Raw genomic sequence first — 21,544 nt, 5'->3', positions numbered from 1 at the left:
ACCTGGGGGCTGAAGGCAGGGTGGGCTGGCCGAAAAGGATGGGAGGATTCCAGGCATCGTGCCTGCTCTCCCTGCCACCAGCTACAGCCATGGAAAACTTTGTCCAGGAGGTAACAGGAACATGATTCCTGCAGAAGCACCATTTGCTGTGATGTTCTCTCATTCACTGCTAAAATGAGCTTCAGCTACTTGGCGTACAACAGGGGTGTTTAGTGGGGAACAACTGCACAGATAAAACACTCTAGTCCAGCAGTACTAATTTGACAGTAGACTTTTCTGCCTCCAACACTGTGGATACAAGATTTAAACTTTTACATCATCCCTCGCCAGGCAGCACTGGCAGGATGCTGTGTCTCACAAGGAGACAATGCACTGGGGCCACGGGATGTCAGCACCACGTGGAACGAGTAATGCAATTGATATGGAAAAGGCAATAATAAAAACAACTTTCAAAGAAAAAAAGGCACTTTATTGAGGGGTTTCTTGTTCCAATCATAGAAGAGAGAAAACAGAGGCCGTAATGTGTTTATATCAACCACAAGTTTAAAACAAAGTAAAACAATCAAGTACAGATTTCCTCGTCAAAGTACACCGTGAGGAGAGCCGGCCGCGCTCTGCTGCACCAGGCTCGTGCTCGGGCCGGAGGTTCCCACAGACAGCAAGGTCTTCTCGCGCTGCTCACCTGCTCGTTCCTGCGCCGAGCAGCGATCCTTAGCGGGCTGTGTGCTTCTCTGCGCTCCATCACCGTTGTATTTCGAGCGTTTGCCCTTCAAGCAATAGTCTGCAAGTAGCTTGAGCTCTTCTCCTCGCACCTCCGAGGCAAACGAGGCAAGCAAAGCCCTTACAGCAGCGCAGAGCTCTGCCAAGCACGCACCAGCCCCTCCGCCCCTTTTCCTCCCAATCCCCTCCGGTGCATTTGTACAGACCGGGGGTGTCGGGGGACACAGGGCTGTTCCCCACCCACGCACACCCCTGCCCTCGCCGCCCTCCTGCCCCTGCCGCTGTTATCTCCTCCTGCACGTCGGTCCCAATTGGCAGCACCTCCCCAGAAGCCCGGGAGCCAAGCCCATTCCCCAGAAGTTAAGCAAAATTACAAGCGCCAAAGCATTTAGGAGCACAGCTGTCCCTTACTCACTGCCCACGTTGTTTGGAGGCAGCCTTCAGGCGAGAGTGCGCGGCTCCCTCCTGATCCCGCACAACCTGCCCGGCGCAGCGCTCGCGTCCCCAAACCTCCTCGGAAGCCCGACGAGCGCAGGATGCTCTGCAGGACAGAGTCTGCCGCTCTTGGCTCCCGCAGCAAGGGTGGATCACTGGGGAGTCTGAGGCTTGTCCCGTGAAAAGCATCTTCCCCGTGTCGGAAGGTTACAGCCGTACGGACACACCAGCAGGACGCTGTCTGGACGCAGGACCGCGGGAGGCTCAGGCAGTGTCTGCAGCCAGGGAGGGAACCCCAGGCACTGCCCCTCACACCGGGGCTATGGACTCTCGTGAACGCAATAACTGCCAGATTTTGTCCCAATATCTTACTATTGAAAAGTTATGGCAGTCTTCCTTCAATAAACTGAAACTTAAGCAGGAGCAGAGTGAAGCCCCCGTGCTTTTCACTGAAATGAAGTCGAAGAGAACAGGACAATGAGGAGATAGGATTGACAAAGTTCTCCTTGTGTCAGTCACATTATACTGAAAAGGCAACTGAGCTGAAGGCAGGAGCAGAACAAGCCAAAAAGCTCACGTGGGGATTTCCCTGAACAGGACAGGGAAAAAGCTCCTATTTCCAGACATTTAGCATGTGCTTCCACACCAGATTTCTTTTCTGGAGTAAGAGCTGTGTTAGCCTTCATACTGCTAATCGTTATATCTGTCAGCCTTTAAAAGGTGTAAGACTATTCATAGAAATAAAAAAATCATGCCAGCCACAGTAATGACCAGCCTCATGCGTTTGTCTGCTGCCCGGAGAAGGCTGTTCTCTGCAGTGCTGATTTTCACTGGTCTTTACATTTTCTCTTTCTCTGAACTTCCAAACAGAAACACAGTCCCCTCTCATCTGCCACACTTTTCTAAATTAACTATCTAAAATCACATTAAAACAAACTGTAAAGATACCTTAACTGCTTACAACGTGATGTTACATCAAAGGCATTTCTTTTAGTGCTGTTATTTTTACCAAAAGCCTCCACATACCAAGAAAGCACGAGGGAAGCGGGGTGACAGCTGGCCAACCTCCCCGCTGGATCCGCGCAGGATCGATCACAGAGCAGCTCGGCGAGAGGGGGGTAAAATTACTTTCCGGGTACATGGAAACGTCCAAAATACTGCGTCTGAAATACGATGTGCCATCTGCTGTGATCGGCTTTTCAAGGACAAACGTACAGGGTCAGAGGGGTGTCTGAAGAAACTGATAGAGCAAGTAGTAACATACAATTATATTATGCTCTAAGTAGGCAATTACAGTGGTAATTTGTTCTTCCCAGGGGTAGCTCTGAGGCGAGGGGTTCTTCAGCCCCGGGACGCCGTCTGAAGGACCGCACAGCCCTCGCAGGATGTCACAGGACTGAAATACTTGTGCAGAAAAAAAGCACCGTGGTTATGAACAAACTCACCTACCTGGCTTCATGCTCTGTATCTGAGCAGCGAAGGCTGCCAAGGGCTGCAAGTGGCTCTAAGCAAAGTTCACGCTTTGATTTGATGCTTCCTGCTGAAATACGCGTTTTTAAAACAGTAAATCTACAGCCCGCTACCCAGCAGGTTTCCAGAGGTGGCCAAGAGGACACCCACCAGCAGCCTGGGCGACAGCGTGAAATCCCCAGCCCAATTCAATGTTTAAGCATCTCCCTCTCCCACAGAAGCAATTCCTCCCGCGCAGCCGCCGGGCCGGGGGGGTAAAGCCGGGGGGGTAAAGCCGGGGGGTCCTGCCCCGGTCCCCGCAGGGCTCCGCCATCACCAGCCTCGCAGCCCCGCGCGTCCCGGCTCCGCGCCACGGCCCGGTCCTGTCAGGGCCGCATCTGTCAGCCTCCCCCAGCTTCGCCTCATCAATCTGCGATGTTAAAGCCTATGGTTTATTTATTTCTTTAATTCACTGATAAAGCACATTATCTACAATGATTAATTTTGCATCAAAGAAACAACACTACTACAAATGGTGGTCTAAGACATCCTAGCGGGACTTTCTACAGAGTTCACGTCCTAAAGCCATCCCTCTGCTAGCTGTGACACATCACTCCTCAGCGCACTTGGCTTCTTCACGGAATTCTTCTGCAATCGAGTCCGCGGCTCTGTCCCCACGTGGGGAATAAACAGCACTCCCGAGATAAAGAATAATTAATTTACCAGCTTTCAGTGGGGTTGGTTTAAACCTCAAAAATGTGGATTTGTTATTTCACTTAACTGCAATACAACAGGATTATCTCAGATCGCAAGATATTCATTCTCTCAGAGTAATCATGATTGATGAGAACACTGAATGGAAGCAGGATAGTATAATTAATGCGGAGCAATAAGGGTCTATGGAAAAGAGAACTTGTCCAATTAATGGAATAATGAATTTCAGCTTGGTCGATAAATGTAATCATTTGGATGCAATATTCTTTGTCTTTCATAAACTATTTGACCTCACACTAACATGACATTTTGATTAAGGAAAAGAAAAAAAAACCAGAACGATACAAAGCCAAGCTGTCACACATCAAACAGAGAAAAACCTAGAAATTGATATGTCCCACAGCGACTGCAAAGAGGGAAAGACGGAGATGAGGCACTTCCCATGGTGCTCCATAGGGACCAGTTCTCGGCCCTCTGCAATCTGGTACTTTGCCAGCAGCCTGAAGAAACTATAAAAATATCACTGGCAAAGTTAGGGAGTGTCACAGGCTGGAGGAGCTGGCGGAGGGCTCTCCCCAGCGGGGAGTCCCGGGCTGCCGGGCCGGCCAGTGAACTCGACATGTTTCCACGTGGCCAAAACTGAACCGGAGTCTGGGCAGAAGCACGGGAACGCTGCCGCAGGAGATGGTGGCTGGGGGAGGCTGGGGGCCACCCCATCCCACCGGGCAGCGCCGCGGGCACCGGGAGGCTGGAGCAGCAGCAGCACAGCCCCGGTGCGGGGGGCTCGGCCAGCTCGGCTCGCAGGGGCCAGGGCAGGCGTCCCGGTGACACATTACAAGGGATGCTGGTGGGGGAGGGCATCCAGGGCATCCCCGATCCAGCCGATCACGAGGACCCCAGGGTTAAGGCTTGAACTAAGCAGGTTTAGACTACAACGGGTTTTTTTTACAGTGAGGGCAATTAGCTATTAGGAGCTTTTATCAGAGGATGTAACGGGTTCTCCACTACTCGTTTATTAACTTTTATTCTGAGGATGGGATGTTTTTCTAACTGGCCGGCTCTGGTTCAAACAGGAATTAATTTAGGGTGATCCTGCAGCCATGAAGACGGGAGTAACATGGTCACAGGGGTCCTTTCTGCAATCGTGTAATCTCTTCACATAACTTCACACCCCTCCGCTTGCCCTCTTTACCTGATAGCTGCTATTTAAATGAATGTACATATCCGTACAGCAATAGGTCTTTGGATATTGCGGATGTAAATCGTGTGTGACCTCAGCGACCGTTTGGTGCATGCGTGTCACCCTTGCACGCCTGGGCGAGCGGGAAAATGCCGGCAGCGGGGAGGTGGGAGGGCTGGGGTCAGCGAGGGGAGCTCCAAGGAGCATGAGGAGGAGCAGGAGGGCTCGTCTCCAGCATCCCCGCTGCCAAGGAGCGAGGCCGAGCTGCCGTGCCGGGCTGCGCCAGGTCCAGGCGGCGGCTCTCCTGCCGCCCACCGCATCACTTGAAAACGGACGGAAACGTCGGGCAGTCGGGAGACTTCATCTTCTTCATGAACTTCTTGAACTCTTTGTTCTTCTTGTCCCACTTGTAGATGGCCGTCAGCAGGTACTGGGTCTTCACCTGGCGGCCCATGATGAGGAAGTAGTGGCCGAGGTTGTCCAGCTGATGGCAGGGGCAGTCGGCCCCGTTCTTCAGGAACAGCACCAGCTTCTTCAGGTTCTTCTTCCGGATGGGCCCCAGCTTCAGCGCCTTCCTCTTCCGCGGGACGATCATCTTGTCCCCGTTCTCCTTCTTCACCTCCTTTATGGTCATCTTAAGAGCTGAAAGACAAGCCAGGGAGAGGGGAAAAACAAAGTGACTCTTGAGCAGCCTTCGCTGGCACAAAGCCTTTGCTGAGCAAGGCTAGGGGCGAGGGGGCACTGGTGTCGTCGCCCCGGGCCAGCTGCGGACGCTCAGCGCCTGGCCCCGCACCGCTCCCGGCTCCCTCTTGGTGCCATCATCCCCGCCGGCGCCTGCTGACCGCGACACAAAACCCTCGTGCCTGCAGCGGAGCCATCCCCGCGCCCGGGACAGCATCAAGGTAAAACACCAACATCTCTGTTTCCCTTCCCCCGGCAAAGCACCCGGACACTTTTTATTTGAGAGGGAGCCCGGTCCCCCCGCAACGTGCTCTTCGCTAGCAAAACATTAGCTGGGTAAACGAGGTGATTTCCCTGCTCTACACGCATGGAAACACTCTTGAAAGGGCCATTTGAAAGGTCAACTTGGCTTCTCAAGCATTTGTTCGCAGCCACTCCTGGCCCCCAGCTGCCCGTGAAACAAGTTTCCCAGCACTGACCACGGAGCAGCGAAGCCCCTGGCAAACAGCCGCGTCGATGGGACCCGCATGGAGCTGCCACACGCCTGCACCTTCCCAGGAGGAGGGGAGTTAATCCGATACAACTTCCACAGAAAAATATTTTCCTCTTTGGGTTCAGCATTTTCCCCAGTTAATCGCAACCCAAATAAAAAAAAAATTAACGTTCCTTTGCCACGACCATGAAAAGGAATTTAGTATACATGGGAAAAACGATGAAAATGTGTTGTACATTAAAGTATCACTTCTGTGCCATTTGGCTCTGCCTCATTTTTGGGGAAAAGCACATATGGCCAAAAATTACTAACATATTTCCATCATTTGGGAGTTTACTTCAGAGCTGCAGATAAATAGTGCTCGGATAGGTGATTAATTGTCTGCTGTCCCTTCCCATTTGACTCTCAGGGCATGTGCAGCAGACGGCAGGCAGAAGCCTCGGGCTCTGGCAGGGAGACGGGTCCCCGCAGCATCGTTCCTTGAAGTCTTGCTCTGCTGGAACTTGTAGCAACGAGCACACGTTGCTTTCTGGACGGCAGCTCTGCTCGCCGTTCCAGACACGAATGGCAGCAGGACAGCCCGATGACAATGCGAGACGGCGGCAGAGTCTCTGTGTTACCCTCGTGCTCCCAACCACTGCCCTGGCAACAGGAGTAATGGTATTTTTCTGCCCGTGTGCCAAAAACGTCTGCTGTGTTTGCCAAGGGCTCTGTCGTGTTATACTGTTACTGTACAAGAAAGTAATCCAGGACTGGAAACCTAACTGAAATTTTCATTCCATCTGTTTTCCAAATTCAAGATGTTTAAGGAGCTGAAGAGACACAAGCTTTAAGGAGCTAAAGACGCTGAACCAGATCAATTTGCAACAAGTATGGAAAATGGAGCAAGTAGTTTTCAGGCAGCTCTAAGCTCCGTGACATTAAGTGGGCAGCAGCAGCATCCCTCAATATGAACCTCAATTTCTTTATCCGACTTTGAACTCTCGCACTGAGCGCGGTGGTTGCCAGTGCAGGAGGAATGGTATAACACCAGTAATAAGAGACTTTTTCAAAATGGCCTGTTTGCAGATTGCTTTGCTGTGATCGCTGCAAGCTTAGCTCCTTGTTGCTAAAGGAAGAAAACAATCCGGCAGCTAGCAGAGGTGCTGTTCTGCTCCAAGCATCAGAGCCTACGGAAGACAGAGGGCCGGGTAACCCTGTGCTGTGGCAGCTCACGGCTGCTCCCTTCCCTGCACAGCAGCGGTTACCGTCTGCCAGCCAGCGACGCAGGTGCAGGGCGCACGGGGGCTGCCCCGGGGAACCATAAACCCAGGCACGAACTAAAAACACAGGCAAACCTCACTCGTGCAAAGCAGCGCACAGAGCCAAGATCAGATAAAGCCAAGGAGGACCGACGAGGTGGCTGACCAGGGGTGCAGATAATTGGCGTAGGACTCTGCTCTTCACAGCAGTGATGCCCTTCTTGTCATCAGCAGAGGGAGTTTGCAGCGCTGCCCGGGTGAAACACAGCCTGGCTCAAGGACTACCGAGTGTCGGCTGCCTTGCTGTGGATGGAGCAGTCACACGAGCCAAGGAAGGAAAAAGAAAAAGGCATTAAAATCACTGCTCAGTTTTCACCCATCTGCGAGTGACATGGTCCCCAGTGTCCCGCGGCTTGGCCCACGTTCCTTTCCGGGCCCGCTTTCCGGGCGAGACTCCCGGGCAGAACGGCACGTTTCACAGCAGCGGGGCCAGACGCGCAGCTCTGGCATTTTCCACACACATCAGAAAAGCGGTGCCTGAGGGCAGGTCCGTTCCTGGCTGCGTACCCAGCTCCGAGCACACCACCAGGCAGCGGCTTGTGGCCTTCCTAAAACATACAGGATTTGGCAGGGGGGGCCATCGGGCAACTCGCTGTGGCTGCAGCTCCCCTGGTGTCCCCCCGGCCCCGGGAACCCCTCTGCCCCGGGAACCCCTCTGCCCCAGCCACAGGGAACAGCTCGAGCGGGATGGATTGAGCCTTGGCTCTGGGATCCAACGGGGCTGCCAAAGCAAACAGCCTCCTCCCTGGGAGCCCTGGCCTTTCCGCTCCCCCCGTGCCACACCAAATCCGTCTCAGCGCCGAGCAGGAGAAGAGACAAAATTGCCTCTGAGACCCGGACATGCTCGCTGGCGCAGGCTGTCTTGAGCCATCGCTGCCAGGAGGGAGGTGACCCTGGGAAGAGACCTAGAGGGTTTTCACAGCAGCCTCCCCGTCCCCGGATGGCCCTGGCACTGCCACGGCATTGACACACACCACCCCGCGGCTTGGTGCCACCACAGGGGAGCACAGCAGCCGCAAGCCCATCTTCCCTTCGCTCTCAGGTGATACACGCAGGTTCCAGAACAACCTCTTATCAAACCTGTGCTCCCTCACTAAATTGCCATCACATCTCCTCACCTAACACACTCAACACCGTCCATTTCATCCAAGCTCCTGTTAATCAAAGCGTCACCCTGTTCACAAAGGTGCTGGCTGAGGCGCTCACGCAGAAAGACCCTCGCTCCCTTTGCTGTGAGCCTCGGGGACTGTGGAGAGACCACGAACTTCACTGTGAAGGGGAGCACCGACGGCACCAGGGCCGAGTCCCGGCCACACCATGAGAGAGGTGATGGCAGAGGAGCCCCGTTCTCTGCCGCCCCAGCAGCACTGGTGGCCAGCTGCAGCCAGGACCACACATAAAACCAGGAAAGCCCTTTCCAGCCAGGCATTGTCTCATCTCTGCTTGCGACATCGCCAGCACTGCCGAGACACAGCGCGGCATCCGGCACAGCACAATGCCAGGACTGCAGCCCCCGGGTGCTGGGGCAGGAGGGGAGCAGCATCCCCAGGGACGCTGCACGCCCCCCTGGGACATCCATGCCCACAGGGATGGGGACAGGGACCGGCAAAGCAGGACCCTCTCCCCTCAGCAGCACCCTGGGGCCATGCAGCTGATGGTGCTCAGGGCAGAGGGAGATTCCTGCATGGCACGGGGAGACGTTTTACTTTTGTGCCGTACGTGGTCCCAAAACACCCTCCCTGTGAGCGCTGCTGGTACATCTGCTCACAGGTGAGTCACGGCAGGAGACCTCAAGCACAAGCCAGCGTCCAGCCGCCCACTTCAAAGGCTCTTCCCAGAAAACATACAAGTGAAAGCATTAGTCAAGCTGGGAGGGAAAAACCAAAACACAACAAAGGCAAATTTCAGGGTTTAATTTGGGACTCAACAGCTCTCAGCCATGTTGTGTTTACAACAGCAGAAATCCTCCCGGGTGCTAAACCCACACTTGCCCTTGCTCAGCCCCAGTGTCAAGAAGCTGGTGTCTGCCCAGGCACGAGCCGCTTGCCATCGCTTTGTTGTGGCCACGAGAGCCAGCGCCAAAAGCCCAGCATGGGCACTGACCCTCCCGCCAGACCTCGCCCGCTGCCGCAGGGAGCTGCCAGCGCAGGCTCCGACGTAGCTGCACTGCCTTTGACCAGCGCAGGGACTCTGCCAAGAGCCTGCCTGCACCAGCCGACAGCTACGACCCGCTTCCCCCAGCGTCCTTGCTCCCAACGCAACACCGCAGCATCAACCCGCCCTTCCTTCTCCCAGGGCATCACCCAGCAGGACCACGCCACCAGGGACCATCGGAGTCGGGAAGGGAAGGCCAGCATGGGCAGCCTTATCCTCTCCAAGTTCCTCCTCCCCTCAGCCCTGAGCCACCTTGCGCTTCCCTCTGGATTGCTCCATCTCCGGGATGCCCAGGGCGGACACAGAGAAGGGACCGCAGCGGCTCTGGATGCGCAGCTGCCCCATCGCCAGCCGCAGCGCCCATCAGCAGGGGGTCAGACCCCGGCCCGGGGTGAGGCACCCATTACACCAAGCCACAAATTTGGCCCCAGCTACAAACAGCTCGTATCAGATGGTAGCATAGCTCTGCTGTCTCTAATGCAGAGAGAGTAGGGAGCGCTGGAGATATAAAAATGTCTTTTTTTATTTCTGCTAATATGAAACATGGTATATGAAAGCGTTTGCTCCCTCGGAGTGAAGTTACTCTTGGCAGCAGCAGCTCCAAGAGCAGCAAAGGCCCCACGGAGCTGGTCGGGGTCCAGCCTGACAAAGCACAACTCGAAACAATTCTTATCCATGTCCCTGCAGATCCAGCTTTCCCGGCTTGGGGAAAGCGGAAACCCTGTCTCCTGACAGCAAAGCACCCTCCTTCCAACACCAGCACCAGACGGGCGCGCTCCCCGTGTCCCCGAGGACTGCGCTGTACCCGGGGCTGCGCAGGCTGGGACACACGAGCCCCTGCGCCCCGCTCACCGTGCCACCACCGTGGCTGTGCCCCACAGGCACCTAAAACTCCTCTTTTTCAGCAGGCAGGAGCCGGGGACTGGGACACCGTCTCTGCTGTTCTCCTGCCTGTACAGGCAGGGGCCCCACGCCAGCACCTCAGGGGCGGGGAAGGGAACGTGAGAGAGGGGAAAGCTCTGCTGTTCCTTCGGCCTCATTGCTCCTTCCTTTAGAAATCACTCAGGAGGAGGAAACCTGCCAGAAGACACATTAGGGCTGTAACAGGAGAAGGCTGCAGGCAAGGAGCTGTCAGTCACGGGAAAAAATAAACAGCATGTATTGATTGTACTGCAGTCTCCAGTGCAGAGAGCCCGTTCAGCAGGATCCCCTCAGACCCCAGAGAAAGGGCAGAAACAATAAATAAAATCACCGAATGAAACAGAGAGAGGAATGAACTCCGGGGCCAGCCCAGCCCGCACGAGGAGGAAGGAACAAACCCCGGCTGCAGCCCCGGGGGGCTGGGGGAGGTGGCTGCGGGGGCACCCGAGGGCGATTTCACACGCCCTCATCATCCGCCCATGCATCCCCCCGCACACCGGAGCGCACCAAAACCCAAACTGCAGTCAGCCCACGCATACCTGGCCCGACCGCCAGCTGCTCCGTGCCCCGGGCAAGGGTCCCTGCACCACTCGTTGGCACCCCCTGCTCCCACAGCCCCGCTCCCAGCCACGGGCGACAGTTCTGCCGCCTGCTCCCAGCGTCGGCACCCAGGCGTGGAGCAGCACCGGCACACAGCCCAGCAGAGAGCACAGCTGCCTCGAACCAGCACCCAGGAGCCCACATCCAATGTTGCTCCAACGAATGCAAGCCCATGGTCCTGCTGGCTCATGAGGCTGGTGTCTCCTGGCACCCCTCCGAGCCCCTGCATCTTGTCCAAGGCCCTCTCCTGGCCCAGGGAAGAAAGGTCCCTTTTCTTTACAGTCTTGCTGTGTTCACAGCTGGATGTGTCTCTCTTCCTTCGCTGTCCTCCAGACCGACATCGCTCCTAGGGCTGTTACACAGCCACCTCCTTCCCTGTCACGGCCACCCACCAGTGATGGGCACAGTGCTCCTCGCGCCTTGTCTGTAACCAGCCATTGGGGTGCAAGTGAAACCCGCAGTAACGTTACTGAATCAGTGCAGGACCCACCAACAGCTGCCCCGTGCAGCACACATTAGTTTAAACATTTATTGTAGGTGTCTGGCTTTGATGAGGGTCTGTGACCTGTCAGCTGCCAGCGTTTACCTTGGTGGATGTGCATGAGAAATCCCAGTCTGAAGGGCTGGGAGTTTATTTTAGTGCCAGATAAACAGCTCTCCTTGAGAAATCACCCCATGACAGTAACCCCCCAAGACTAAAAAAAGATCCAAGGACCACGCACTGTGCTTTAAGAAAACTTCCTGCAGTCGACGCCTCCTCCACTGGCTCCTCTCCGCAGCTGGGACATCCCCAGGAGCTCTGCACTGCTCTCCCCCGCGGGGCACGGGTAAGACCTGCATCGCACCTCTTCCCTTGCTCCGGCTCCCCAGATGACTACAGACTGGGCACATCCAGGTGCACCCAGGAACCCCCCCTGGATGGGGAGGAGAAAGCGACAGAAGGAAGAAAACACCAAATGCAGCCGCACGAAAGCGACAGCACTGAAAACCCCTGCCAGTGAGCTTCCCACCGCCGCCGAGCCTGGGGACAGGGAGGAACGGGGGAACAAGGGTACCTCCGAGACACAACCAGCTTTCCTTTGTGAAGACAGTGATGGTTCACGTGCAGCAGACACCACCTGGGTCCTGCTCAGCTGCCTTTGGACTTCTCTACAGTAGGTCATTTTCAGATGAAAAACCTCTTTTTGACACAAAAATAGAAAGCAGGAGTGGGAAGGAGGAGGAATGGGAGCAACCTCAGCATAAGCAAGAGCTTAAAAAACATTTAAAAAATAAAGTCACGTGTTGGAGTTATGCTGATCCACAGAACAAAGAATGATCCCAAATCCCTTGCAATGATAAGAAAAACCATCAGCCTCTGCTTTGGCAGAGAAAGCAACTTTATACAAAGCTGGAGAAACGTGGTGATCCAGGCGAGTCAGATGGGTGCAGCGACACAGCTGTGACACCTGACACTACGACTAAAGCATCCCAAAGGCTCACAACAGCCGGTTCAAATCTAACCGCGTTTGTCTGCACAAGCTGCGGTCACCTGGATGCGACACCACCGAGCTCCCCGCCGCAGCAGAGAGCGGAGCTCCTCACGGTGAGCTGAGCTGCCGAGCTGGTACCCATTTCTGTCCCAGCACGGCCGGCCTGGGAACAGGGACCCATCCCTACCACCCCAAACCACAGCAGGAGGAAAGCTTCTGTGAAAACCTTCACAGCCATTTTGGATTGAGTGGGGGTAGGCACAGGGGATGAGGTCTCCTCTACTTGCTGCTCCCCTGCTCTCGCAGTGTACGGTAACACCATCTGCCCACTCGCCGCGGCCCTGCGCGGGAAACTGCCTGCCAAGAAATATTTCCATCCTCTGGATGCTGTCACCACAAAATTTCCCAATAACCAACTTACTCTGTGGGCAAGTCAATGTCTCAAGCCACTCCACCGAGGCCGTGAATACTTCTGGCTTGGCCTCTGCTCCCCGTTGTGTAACTGTCTCAGAGCACGAGGAGGATATTTAGCGGCAGAGACTGATGACAAGCATGTGGTTAAACTCTTATTTCCCTTTCCAGCGCTAGCCCACCAGCGGGACACCACCTCGGCTTGCTCCTCGCAGGCCTCCGGGGAGGTGACAGGTATCGCAGTGACCCACTGGCAACAGAGCCGACGCTGCCACCCAGCCAGTGCCCCTCCGGGACAGAGGTCCCCAAGCCCAGAGCCACCGGACCGGGGCGATGCCTCTGCGTCACCGCAGACACAGAGCTTGGAGTTCTCCGTCTCACCGACCTCCGAGCACTCAGCCCAACAGCCGGGTGAACAGCATGTCCCGCTCCCCAGACGGGCTCCGCACAGAATCGGTGCCTCCGTTACCTCACCCGGCTGGAAGCACGCACATTCCTGGGAAACTATTACATGGGTGTTCCTGTTGATGCTTTTCCCTGTTAGAAAGTCTCCACTGAACTTAGGACTTTTGGCATACCAAATCTGCAGGAGAGTTGGGAATTCATTTCCAACAGAAAGGGTAATACGCCGGCATGCAGAGCAGGTTTGGGTTTGCATAGCGCGCTCTGGCACAGGGCACATTCAAGTGCTAATCCCTGAGGAATGCACACCTTGTTCAATATGCCTTTAATAACCTTCCGGGAAAGTTACATACACCAGCAAGGATGTCAAAACCAGTTAATTCTGGGTTTGATCTGAGAAAGCTAATATTTTTCCCTGCGATACTCTTTTTCTAAATGAAGTTCTGTTTACCTATGATTGTCTGACTCACTCACTCAGTCATAATATATTTAGGACACAGCTTTCAAGTAGCTCTGCATTATTTAAGCTCACTGCTTGGCCCTAGCTAGACAAGGACTGGCTCTGGGATTTTACAACTGGACTTGACAAGAGCAGCATAACTTTGCGAAGAAGAAACCCAGCGGTACAAGCAGTCTGGGGGAAGGAAGAAACTGGTTTGCTCCTTCACAATTGCAACCAGAAGAAGGGTCCATCCTATGCATGATTCCTGCAACTGCGAACAGCAATTGCAGCTGGAGAGAGAAGCAAGAGTACGTGAGAGGAACAGCCCCGCAGACCCCAAGGTCAGTGCAGAAGGAGAGGAGGAGGCGCTCCAGGCACCGGAGCAGAGGTTCCCCACGCTGGAGCGGTCTGCTCCTGGAGGGCTGCACCCCGTGAAAGGCACCCACGCAACACAAGAGCGTGGGAACACAAGGTTTAAGTTACAAACCCCCCTGAGATCACCAAGCACAGGCACTGCCACTTCTGCCCCATCCCCAGACTCCAGACCAACACCATCTGGTTCTCTGCTGGCAGCTGGGGCTGGCGGCAGCAGCAGCACGGCCTCTTCGGCAGGTGATCCCGCGCCTGGGGGCCCTGTCCCGCGGCGTTTCGCCAGGCAGGGCAGGAGAGACGCTCAGCGCCGCTGACGCACCGCAGCCGGGGTGATGGAGGACCACAGGCTTGGCCGCCGGGACCCCACTGCCCTGGTCCCAGGTCACGCTCGGCTGCAGGAGCCGGACACGTCCCGTCCTGCCACTCAGTGCGTGCCGACACTGACATCTAGAGGACTGGCCTCAGGGAAGGCCCGCGGGCGATGCAGCCATGGCCACACCGCTGGCCACATGGCTCTCAGGGCGGGCAGGGAAACGCAGTGGTCCGGGACCCGGCCCAGACAGGAGCCACGGTTCCCCCCAGGAAAGCCACCCCGTGGCCCCAGCACTCCTCCTTACCAAACTCGCTGGCGCACAGGTGCTCCACGATGGCCTCCGACTTCATCTCGTTGTCGCAAGGGGGACACACGGTCGTTCCTGCCAAGAGGAGAGAAGAGGAGGTGAGGAGCCAGCTCAAGACGCGCTGCAGAACAGGCCGCCCTCGAGGGGGGAAATGCCCAGGCCCCCTGCCATGGCGTCCCAGCACCGCGGGACAACACGCTGCCGGGGGTCAGGAGCCGTCCACCAGCTCACAGGCCAGCGCTGGCCACGGGCGGCCTCCTGCCAGCCCCGCTCCGGCGCTGCCAGCGGCCCCGAGGCCGGCACGGGCAGGGGCAGGCAGCTGCCAAGAGCGGGAGGACGGGGCTGGCAAGGAGAGGGGTTTCCAGCGCCAGGCGCTCAGCTGAGGGGAGCTGCTTGCCGCAGGACATGGCCCGCAGCCCGCTGATGGTCCCTCCCCGCAGCATGACAAGGCGGGCACACAGTGCCCAAGCCCCGGCATGGCAGGAGGATGGTGCCCAGGGGCTGCCCCCGGCCAGGAGCCACCCTAGAGCCAGGCAGGGGGTCAGGACGGGCACAGACAGCTCAGCACAGGTTGCCCTTGGTGCCGGGGACCACCTCGCGGGCTGCCCAGCATCGCGTGGCGAGGCCCTCGCTGGCCCCCTCCCACCCTGCCCAGAGCAGCACTGCTTGGTGACGGACCCGCACATCTCCCACATGCACTGTCCCCTCCAGAGGCCCCTCCAGCACGACCCCAACAGCAGACATCGTCTCTTTTTTGTTTTCAGCCCGGCTACACCCTGTGGGGCAGCTTGTGGCTCCAGCGGAGGAGAGACAGCTCTGCTCGCCAGCCGACATCCTCCTCTCAGGAGACGCCAGCCCAGAACATTTCATCAGGATCCATCCTGGGAGGAAAGCTCACTTCACCCAGAGAATAAAAATGTGTTTCCAGGTTCCCGTCTCCAGCCGGAGCAGAGACCACCCAGCAGCACAGACGCAGATTTGTGCTACTGGCAGATGAATTTATTGAGCTGGGAGATGCTGCTTCTGTTCCCAGTCCAGCAGGACAGAGGGCTCTTTCCCACACAAGGGAGTTATTCTCGGGGACGGCGCTGCAGCGAAACATCTGCCGGTCCCTGCGTGCAGACGGAGCTCCCGGCCCTTCCAGCCCTCCGCCAGGCCAGCAAAACCCACAGCGTTGCTGCACAGAAAAAACAGAAAGGTGTCCCAGAAACAGGGGTGCAGAGCCAGGACGGCTGGCGAGGGAGGCACGGCCGTGACCTGCGCCAACCACAGAGTCGAGTCTCCTCAGTCACAGATGCCCCACAGGGTTTCAGGCGAGACATTTGTTTTCTGTGGCTTGTTCTTCCCCTCTTGTCCCCCCAAATCTGTTCTGTGCCAGATGCTAATTCCTGGGGTCACACACCGTGTCTTTATTAATCACACGTGCAGAGCAACTGGCCTCCCATCGCACCAATGTGCAAGCGTCAAGGCAACCTTCGCAGCACCCGGCAGACGACTCCACAGCCCCACTCCCGGTACCTCGGTACCCGTGAGAGCCGCCCATCACCTGCGTGACTTCCTCTTCCAAAACCCTAACATGAAATTGCCACTTTCACCCTCTTCACTTAGAGTGATGCTGACAGGAGCCAGCCATTGGGGATGTGATGACATCCCCAGCACTTTATTTTTAAAATCAGCAGTCAGAATATTTCCATCCAGGCTGCGCATTTAACGAGCTCATGACGAGGGAGAGGGGATGCTCGCAGGAGGGTGACAGCCCCAGCGGTCTGTCCCTGCTGCAGTGCCAAGAGTTAGTTACTGTGCTGGGGACCACCCTGAGGAACAAGACGGGGTACCTGCCATCCGTCAGCTCATCTCCGCACATCCCAGTGGGCAAAGCCTTCCATATGCCTCGGCAGCCAAAGAGCACACTAGGAGACCGGCCGAGCCTACACTCGGGCCAGGAAAACAACGTGGAAGCCACCACTGCGTCCACCCCAGGAGCTTTCCAGGCAACCAAAGAAAAAAAAAAAAACCAAAAAAAATGGAAAATAAGACTCCTTGCTCCCTGGTGAAAACACAGGCTTTGTTTTAGCTGTGCTACAGCAGCCCCTGGGAAGGCTCTGGCACACCCAGGGTAGCAGGGACCCCCGCCAGCTGCCATCCCCTCCCCTCACACCACCGCCGCAGCACACGTCTGCCTGCCACGCTGCAGGTGCGTCCTGCCAACGCTCCTCTCACCACGGAGAAGAAGTTTCCTTGCGGCTCCGCGATGCTCCGCAGGGTGAGCGCTGACAGCCGCCCAGCGCCGCACCAGCAGCGGCATCGCCCACACACCCCACCCCTGCCAGGCTGCCACATCCCTACACCAGGGTAAAGCCCCCGGCATGCCACCCCACGCTGGGAGGACCCCCATGGCCTGGCGAGTGGCAGTGGGCACCGGGGCAGCTCCACCTGTGGGGAGCATCCTCCATCCCTGCCTCCCGCACCCTGTCGCAGCACAGATGTGCCTGCAGGGCTGCTGGGGGACACTGTCCCATGCCAAGAGGAAAGGAAATGCTCCTTTCCTCTGGGACGCCCCATCATGCCAAGGTCAGGAACATGAACATCAGGGCCCTGACCAGCTCCCACACAGCTCTGCACCCCAGGAAAACTGCTGTTCCATGGAACCACAGCTATTCTGGAACTGCCTGCCCTTCTAGCACTCCCGGGGCATCATGGCCAACATCTGCCAGTCCACAGCACTGCCCAGCACCTCACCTTCCCCTTCCCGTGCCATCCGGGCAGAAGGAGCCAAGAAGAAGCCCAGCCATGATTGGGGTCCTCCCGCCTCAGGTGGTCCCTGCTGCAGCAGCCAGGGGTGGCCGTGCCAGCATGTGCCCAACCGCACTGCGCCTGCAGCGCCCGGCACAGCTCGTGGCACTGGGGTCCGTCTCCTGCCGTTGACAGCTCCACTCCAAGCACAACCTCCGCCTGCTTCCAGCTCGCTTTGTCCCTCCTGACCATTTTCTACCGCCTGGCATTAGAGCCAGCTTACTCCAGGGGCAGGAGAAGGAATGTGTAATGCTATATTAATCTGCAACTCCCCTGATGCATCCTGTGGGCCTGCAGGCTTTACCGCCTCATGCTTAAGGAGAAAGGAATTCAGCAGGTCAGCTCTTTGAGAGGCAGAAACAAATTCCAATTTCGAGGTGTTAATGGGGAAAAATACTGAAAAGGCTCGTTCTTATTAGTGCCCAGAGAAAAGGGGGGACACTGCTGGGTCCTGACCCTCTTTGAATCAACAGGAAACACACCCCAGTGCCCAAGACCGAAGGGGCTCCGGGACACAAACGGACTGCGGGTCTCCATCAGCAGAGCCCCGGGCGGAGCGGAGGAATGGCAACGGGACGAGGGCCAAAGGGCAGCGGCACAGGCGGGATCAGCCAGGGGCACCCCGCATCTGCACCGGGACCAAGCGCTGGGCACCGTGCCGGGTCCGGCCCTGCAGCCGCCACGCACGGATCCCCCATGGAGCGCAGGAGCACCAGCGCGAGGGACACGGCTGCGTCAGTTCACATTACAGCAGTGGCCACAATTAACTTTAAATTTGCACTGTCCACTCTAAGCTGTTCGGGGCAGGAGCATCCCAGCACACGGCACGTGCAGCACATGGAGCTTCTCCCTCCGAAGGTTACTCGTGGAGAACACACGCCAGATCGCTCTGCCGCAGACCAGCGCTAACGCCGTGAAAGCGGCAACACCCAAGGGAGCAGGGCCAGCCAGCAGAGCACCGGGGGGCTGCCCTCCTCATCTGGAAGAAGCGTTTTCTAGCAAGATCGCTTGTCCCCTGGCAGAGGAGTGCCCCAGACAGCGCGATGGGCACGGGGAGCTCGGCCTGACACCTCCAGAGCTGCTGGGGCTCAGCTACGGCACACGCAAGGGATTCCTCCTGAAATACTCTCAAGCAGCCAAGGGATGTGAAGAACCTTATACTTTTCCACTTTTTTCACTTTTCCACTGAATGCTGAAGAGAGTTCACATTTGCACAACAATTTTAAAAACTTACTTTCTGTAAACATCCTTGCAAACAAATTGCTCATTGAAAAGGGCTTGGGGCATAAGTTTTGCGAAGCTGTTTAGCAGACAGTGGTTTATCTGAGTGGCTGCAATACTTGCCAAACTCACCCAGCTGTGATTTACAGTTCACTCGAAGAACAAGTTCATACACCCTAAAGCTTGTGCAGAATGAGGCCTCTCTGCACCCAAACAGCACCAGCAATAGATCCACAAAGGACTCAAACCAGAGATGATGTAATTCCTTGTAATAAAGTCACTTTAGCGATGCCTGTGAAGGACAGCACGGTGCCCAAATACTGTGCTGATGGGCGCATTAGCAGCACCAAAAGGAAGCAGCAATGTCCCACCCCAATGCTGCTGTCAAGACAGGTCTGAAAGGTGATCAGAAAGTTAGTTGTTAAACCACACAAGGCAAAACTTAGCAGACGCTGCTCATCTAGAATACTGTTCCCAGGTCTTGAGTCATTAATGTCCCTAAAATGAACGACAGCTCAAACTCTGCCTTGGACCTTGGAAGGGGCAGCTCTACAGCAATGGCTCAGACCCAGCTGCCCCAGGAGCACGCTTGGCTGCAAGTCCCTGGGGAATAAAAGCGACCTTTGTACCTGCAACACAGGACGCGGCTGCGGTCTTGACCAAGGGTCTAGGTTCACACAGGACAGATGATTTTTGAGCCTTCCTGGAAAACAAAGAGCTTCCTCCAGCAATCACGTCAGTAAGTGCAAGCCGCGGCGAGGAAGGCAGCATGGCTGTGCTGTCGTCAGTGGGAGCAGCCAAACCTCACCCCCCGGGTGGGCACACGCTTCACACCCCACCTGCCTCTGGATGCCACTGCCAAGGTGCAGCAGAGCTCCCCGTACAGCTCCGGCAGGTGTCGAGTCTGAGTGTCCCCCCCGTCTGCAGCCACTACCCCGTCCCCCCACGCCATCGCTCCCCGTGCGCCCCGCACTGGCTCCTGGGGACATCCCAGGGTGTCACCCCTCTGCCGCAGGACGCTCTCCCTTCCTGCCCCGTAACTGAAGGACTCCCTGAAGTGCGAGTCCTGCTGGGATGAGCGGGATAACACTGCGCAGTCCCCGCAGGCTGTGAGAGGGCTCCCCACCGAGCAGGACGTAAAGCCTTTGTCTGCAAAGGTACCTGCAGGCGAGCGGCCGCAGCGAAGGGCGACCGTCGCTCCCGGTGAGCCCCGGACGCAGCACAGAAGCCACAGCAGTCGCTCGGCCCCACACGTGCCTCCCCGTCCCTGGGCTGCTCCCGAGCGCCTGCACTGTCCCCCTGCGACATCCCTTTCAATGAAGCGCCGCACAGGAAAGCACTGCACTTTTATACCCTCTGCCTTCCCCCTCTGCAAATATCCCTCCTGCCAGCCTTCCAAAGCGCTCCGATGCGGAATGCCGAAGCGACACCACGGTATTTATTTATTTTAAAAGTTTTCAACAACAAGCCGGACTCATTGCAACTCGCACCAACAAGCCAGTCTGACACCAAACAGAGCTGCTGAACATAATGAAAACAAATGAGAATCACATCTATGTTCCCTAGTTGTTCCTTCTAAGTCTCGTGCCCCCTTGCCAGCACCCGAGAGGGCAGGGATGGATCTCCACTGCACATGCAGCCACCACCTGCCCAGCGTCTCACCGAGGATGGCTCGGGAAGAGAGGTACCCCGCCAGGATTACTACCACCATTTACTCTGGTCAGGCAGCACTTTCTGCCATGGGGACCATGTGTCCTATTGCCACCAAGAACATCCCCGCGGGAGTCGGGCTTGGCAGAGAAACTGCTGCCAGGGCGGTGCAGCATGTGCGGGATGAAGGGTCAGAACCCTGGTCCATCAGGGGCCGGAGCCCAGCAGGGTCAGAGCAGCAATGCACCCACCGTGCCCCCGGCGACGGGGCTGGCAGGGCTTCCTGCCTTCCTCGGGACAGGAGCGCTCAGAGAGCACTCGGAGGCTGGAGGAGTTTTGCTGCCGAGAAGCAGAGCTCAGGTGAGCCGCCTCGTGACGCAAGACCCCCTTTAGCCCCACACAGTCCCTCCTGAGCTAACGCCTGCCCCATCAGCTCAGAGGAAAGTGCCAGGAGCAGGGCTGGAGCGCTGGTCACGCCTTACCTTTGGGCCTGGAGACCTCGGTGGCGTTGGGAGCCGTCATGGCAATGCAGACGTCGTCCTGGGGAAACTGGTCACACTTGAGCATCTCAGGCCAGAAGAAGCCAAAGAACTGCATGACGGGCTCACAGGAGTCACGCACAGCCTCACAGAGCCAGCGGCACGGGTAGACCGGCCGGTCCAGGCAGACGGGGGCAAAGAGGGAGCAGAGGAAGACCTGGGTGCCCATGTGGCAGTTCTTGTTGAGCAGCGGCACCCAGCTGCTGGCCTGGTGCTTCACCTCCGCCATGGTCTCGTGGTCCAGCAGGTTGGGCAGCACCATCTTGTCGTAGCCCACACTGTGGCAGAGCCGCAGGTCGGCGGGGATGGCCACGCACTGGTGGGGCTTGGCGTAGAAGCGCCCGCCGGGGTAGGGGCCCAGGTCGGACTGGTAGCTCACGTAGTCGTACTCGCTGGCCCCGCCGCAGGCCAGCAGCCCGACGGCCAGCGACACCAGCGCCCGCAGGCTGGCCCCGCGGGGCCCCCGCACGCCGCCCATCGCCGCGCCCGCCGACGGCGGCCCCGACGGCGCTCCCCGCCGCTCGCCCGCTGCCGGCGGCCGCCCCCGGGGACCCTCCCCGCGGCCGCACCGACGGCCCCCTCCGCTGCGCCTTGCCCGCGGCCCCCCAGCACTGCCCGGGGCGCCGACCCCCCGCCCGGTGCGCGGTGCCCGCCGCCGGCAGCCGCCCCGGTCGGACGCCGCTCGCCCCGCCGCTCGCCCCGCCGCCGCCGCCGCCCCGGCCCCGGCCCCGCTCTGGCCCCGCCGCGCCGCGCCGCGGGTTTGTGCGCCCCCGGCAGCCAATCAGGGCGGCGCCGCCCGCCGCGCACTCGCCCGCCGCTGTCAATCAGCCGCCCCGGCAGCCAATCGCGCTCCGCCCCGGCGCGGCCCGGCCCCGCCCCGCCCCGCCCCGCCCGGCCCCGACGGCGCCGCGACTCGGCCCCGCTCCGCCGGGACCCTGCGGCCGGGGGCGGCCCGGGCGGGGACCCGCCTCCCG

At 57.7% G+C, this 21,544-nt stretch overlaps 1 protein-coding gene across 1 annotated transcript; it reads right to left on the bottom strand.

The window, feature by feature from the left end:
• Positions 1-2,967: 2,967 nt before the first annotated feature.
• SFRP1 (secreted frizzled related protein 1) lies at positions 2,968-21,079 on the bottom strand. Its single transcript, XM_054224906.1, has 3 exons — positions 20,514-21,079; positions 14,365-14,442; positions 2,968-5,140 (listed from the first exon to the last, which is right to left on the bottom strand). Exons 1-3 carry the CDS (start codon positions 21,046-21,048, stop codon positions 4,818-4,820), a joined length of 936 nt encoding a protein of 311 aa, XP_054080881.1. The 5' UTR covers positions 21,049-21,079; the 3' UTR covers positions 2,968-4,817.
• Between the last annotated feature and the right edge of the window lie 465 nt (positions 21,080-21,544).

This window comes from Rissa tridactyla, chromosome 20, assembly GCF_028500815.1.
Source record: "Rissa tridactyla isolate bRisTri1 chromosome 20, bRisTri1.patW.cur.20221130, whole genome shotgun sequence".
NCBI classification, from domain to species: Eukaryota; Metazoa; Chordata; class Aves; order Charadriiformes; family Laridae; genus Rissa; species Rissa tridactyla.
This window is presented reverse-complemented; position numbering and strand designations above follow the sequence as displayed.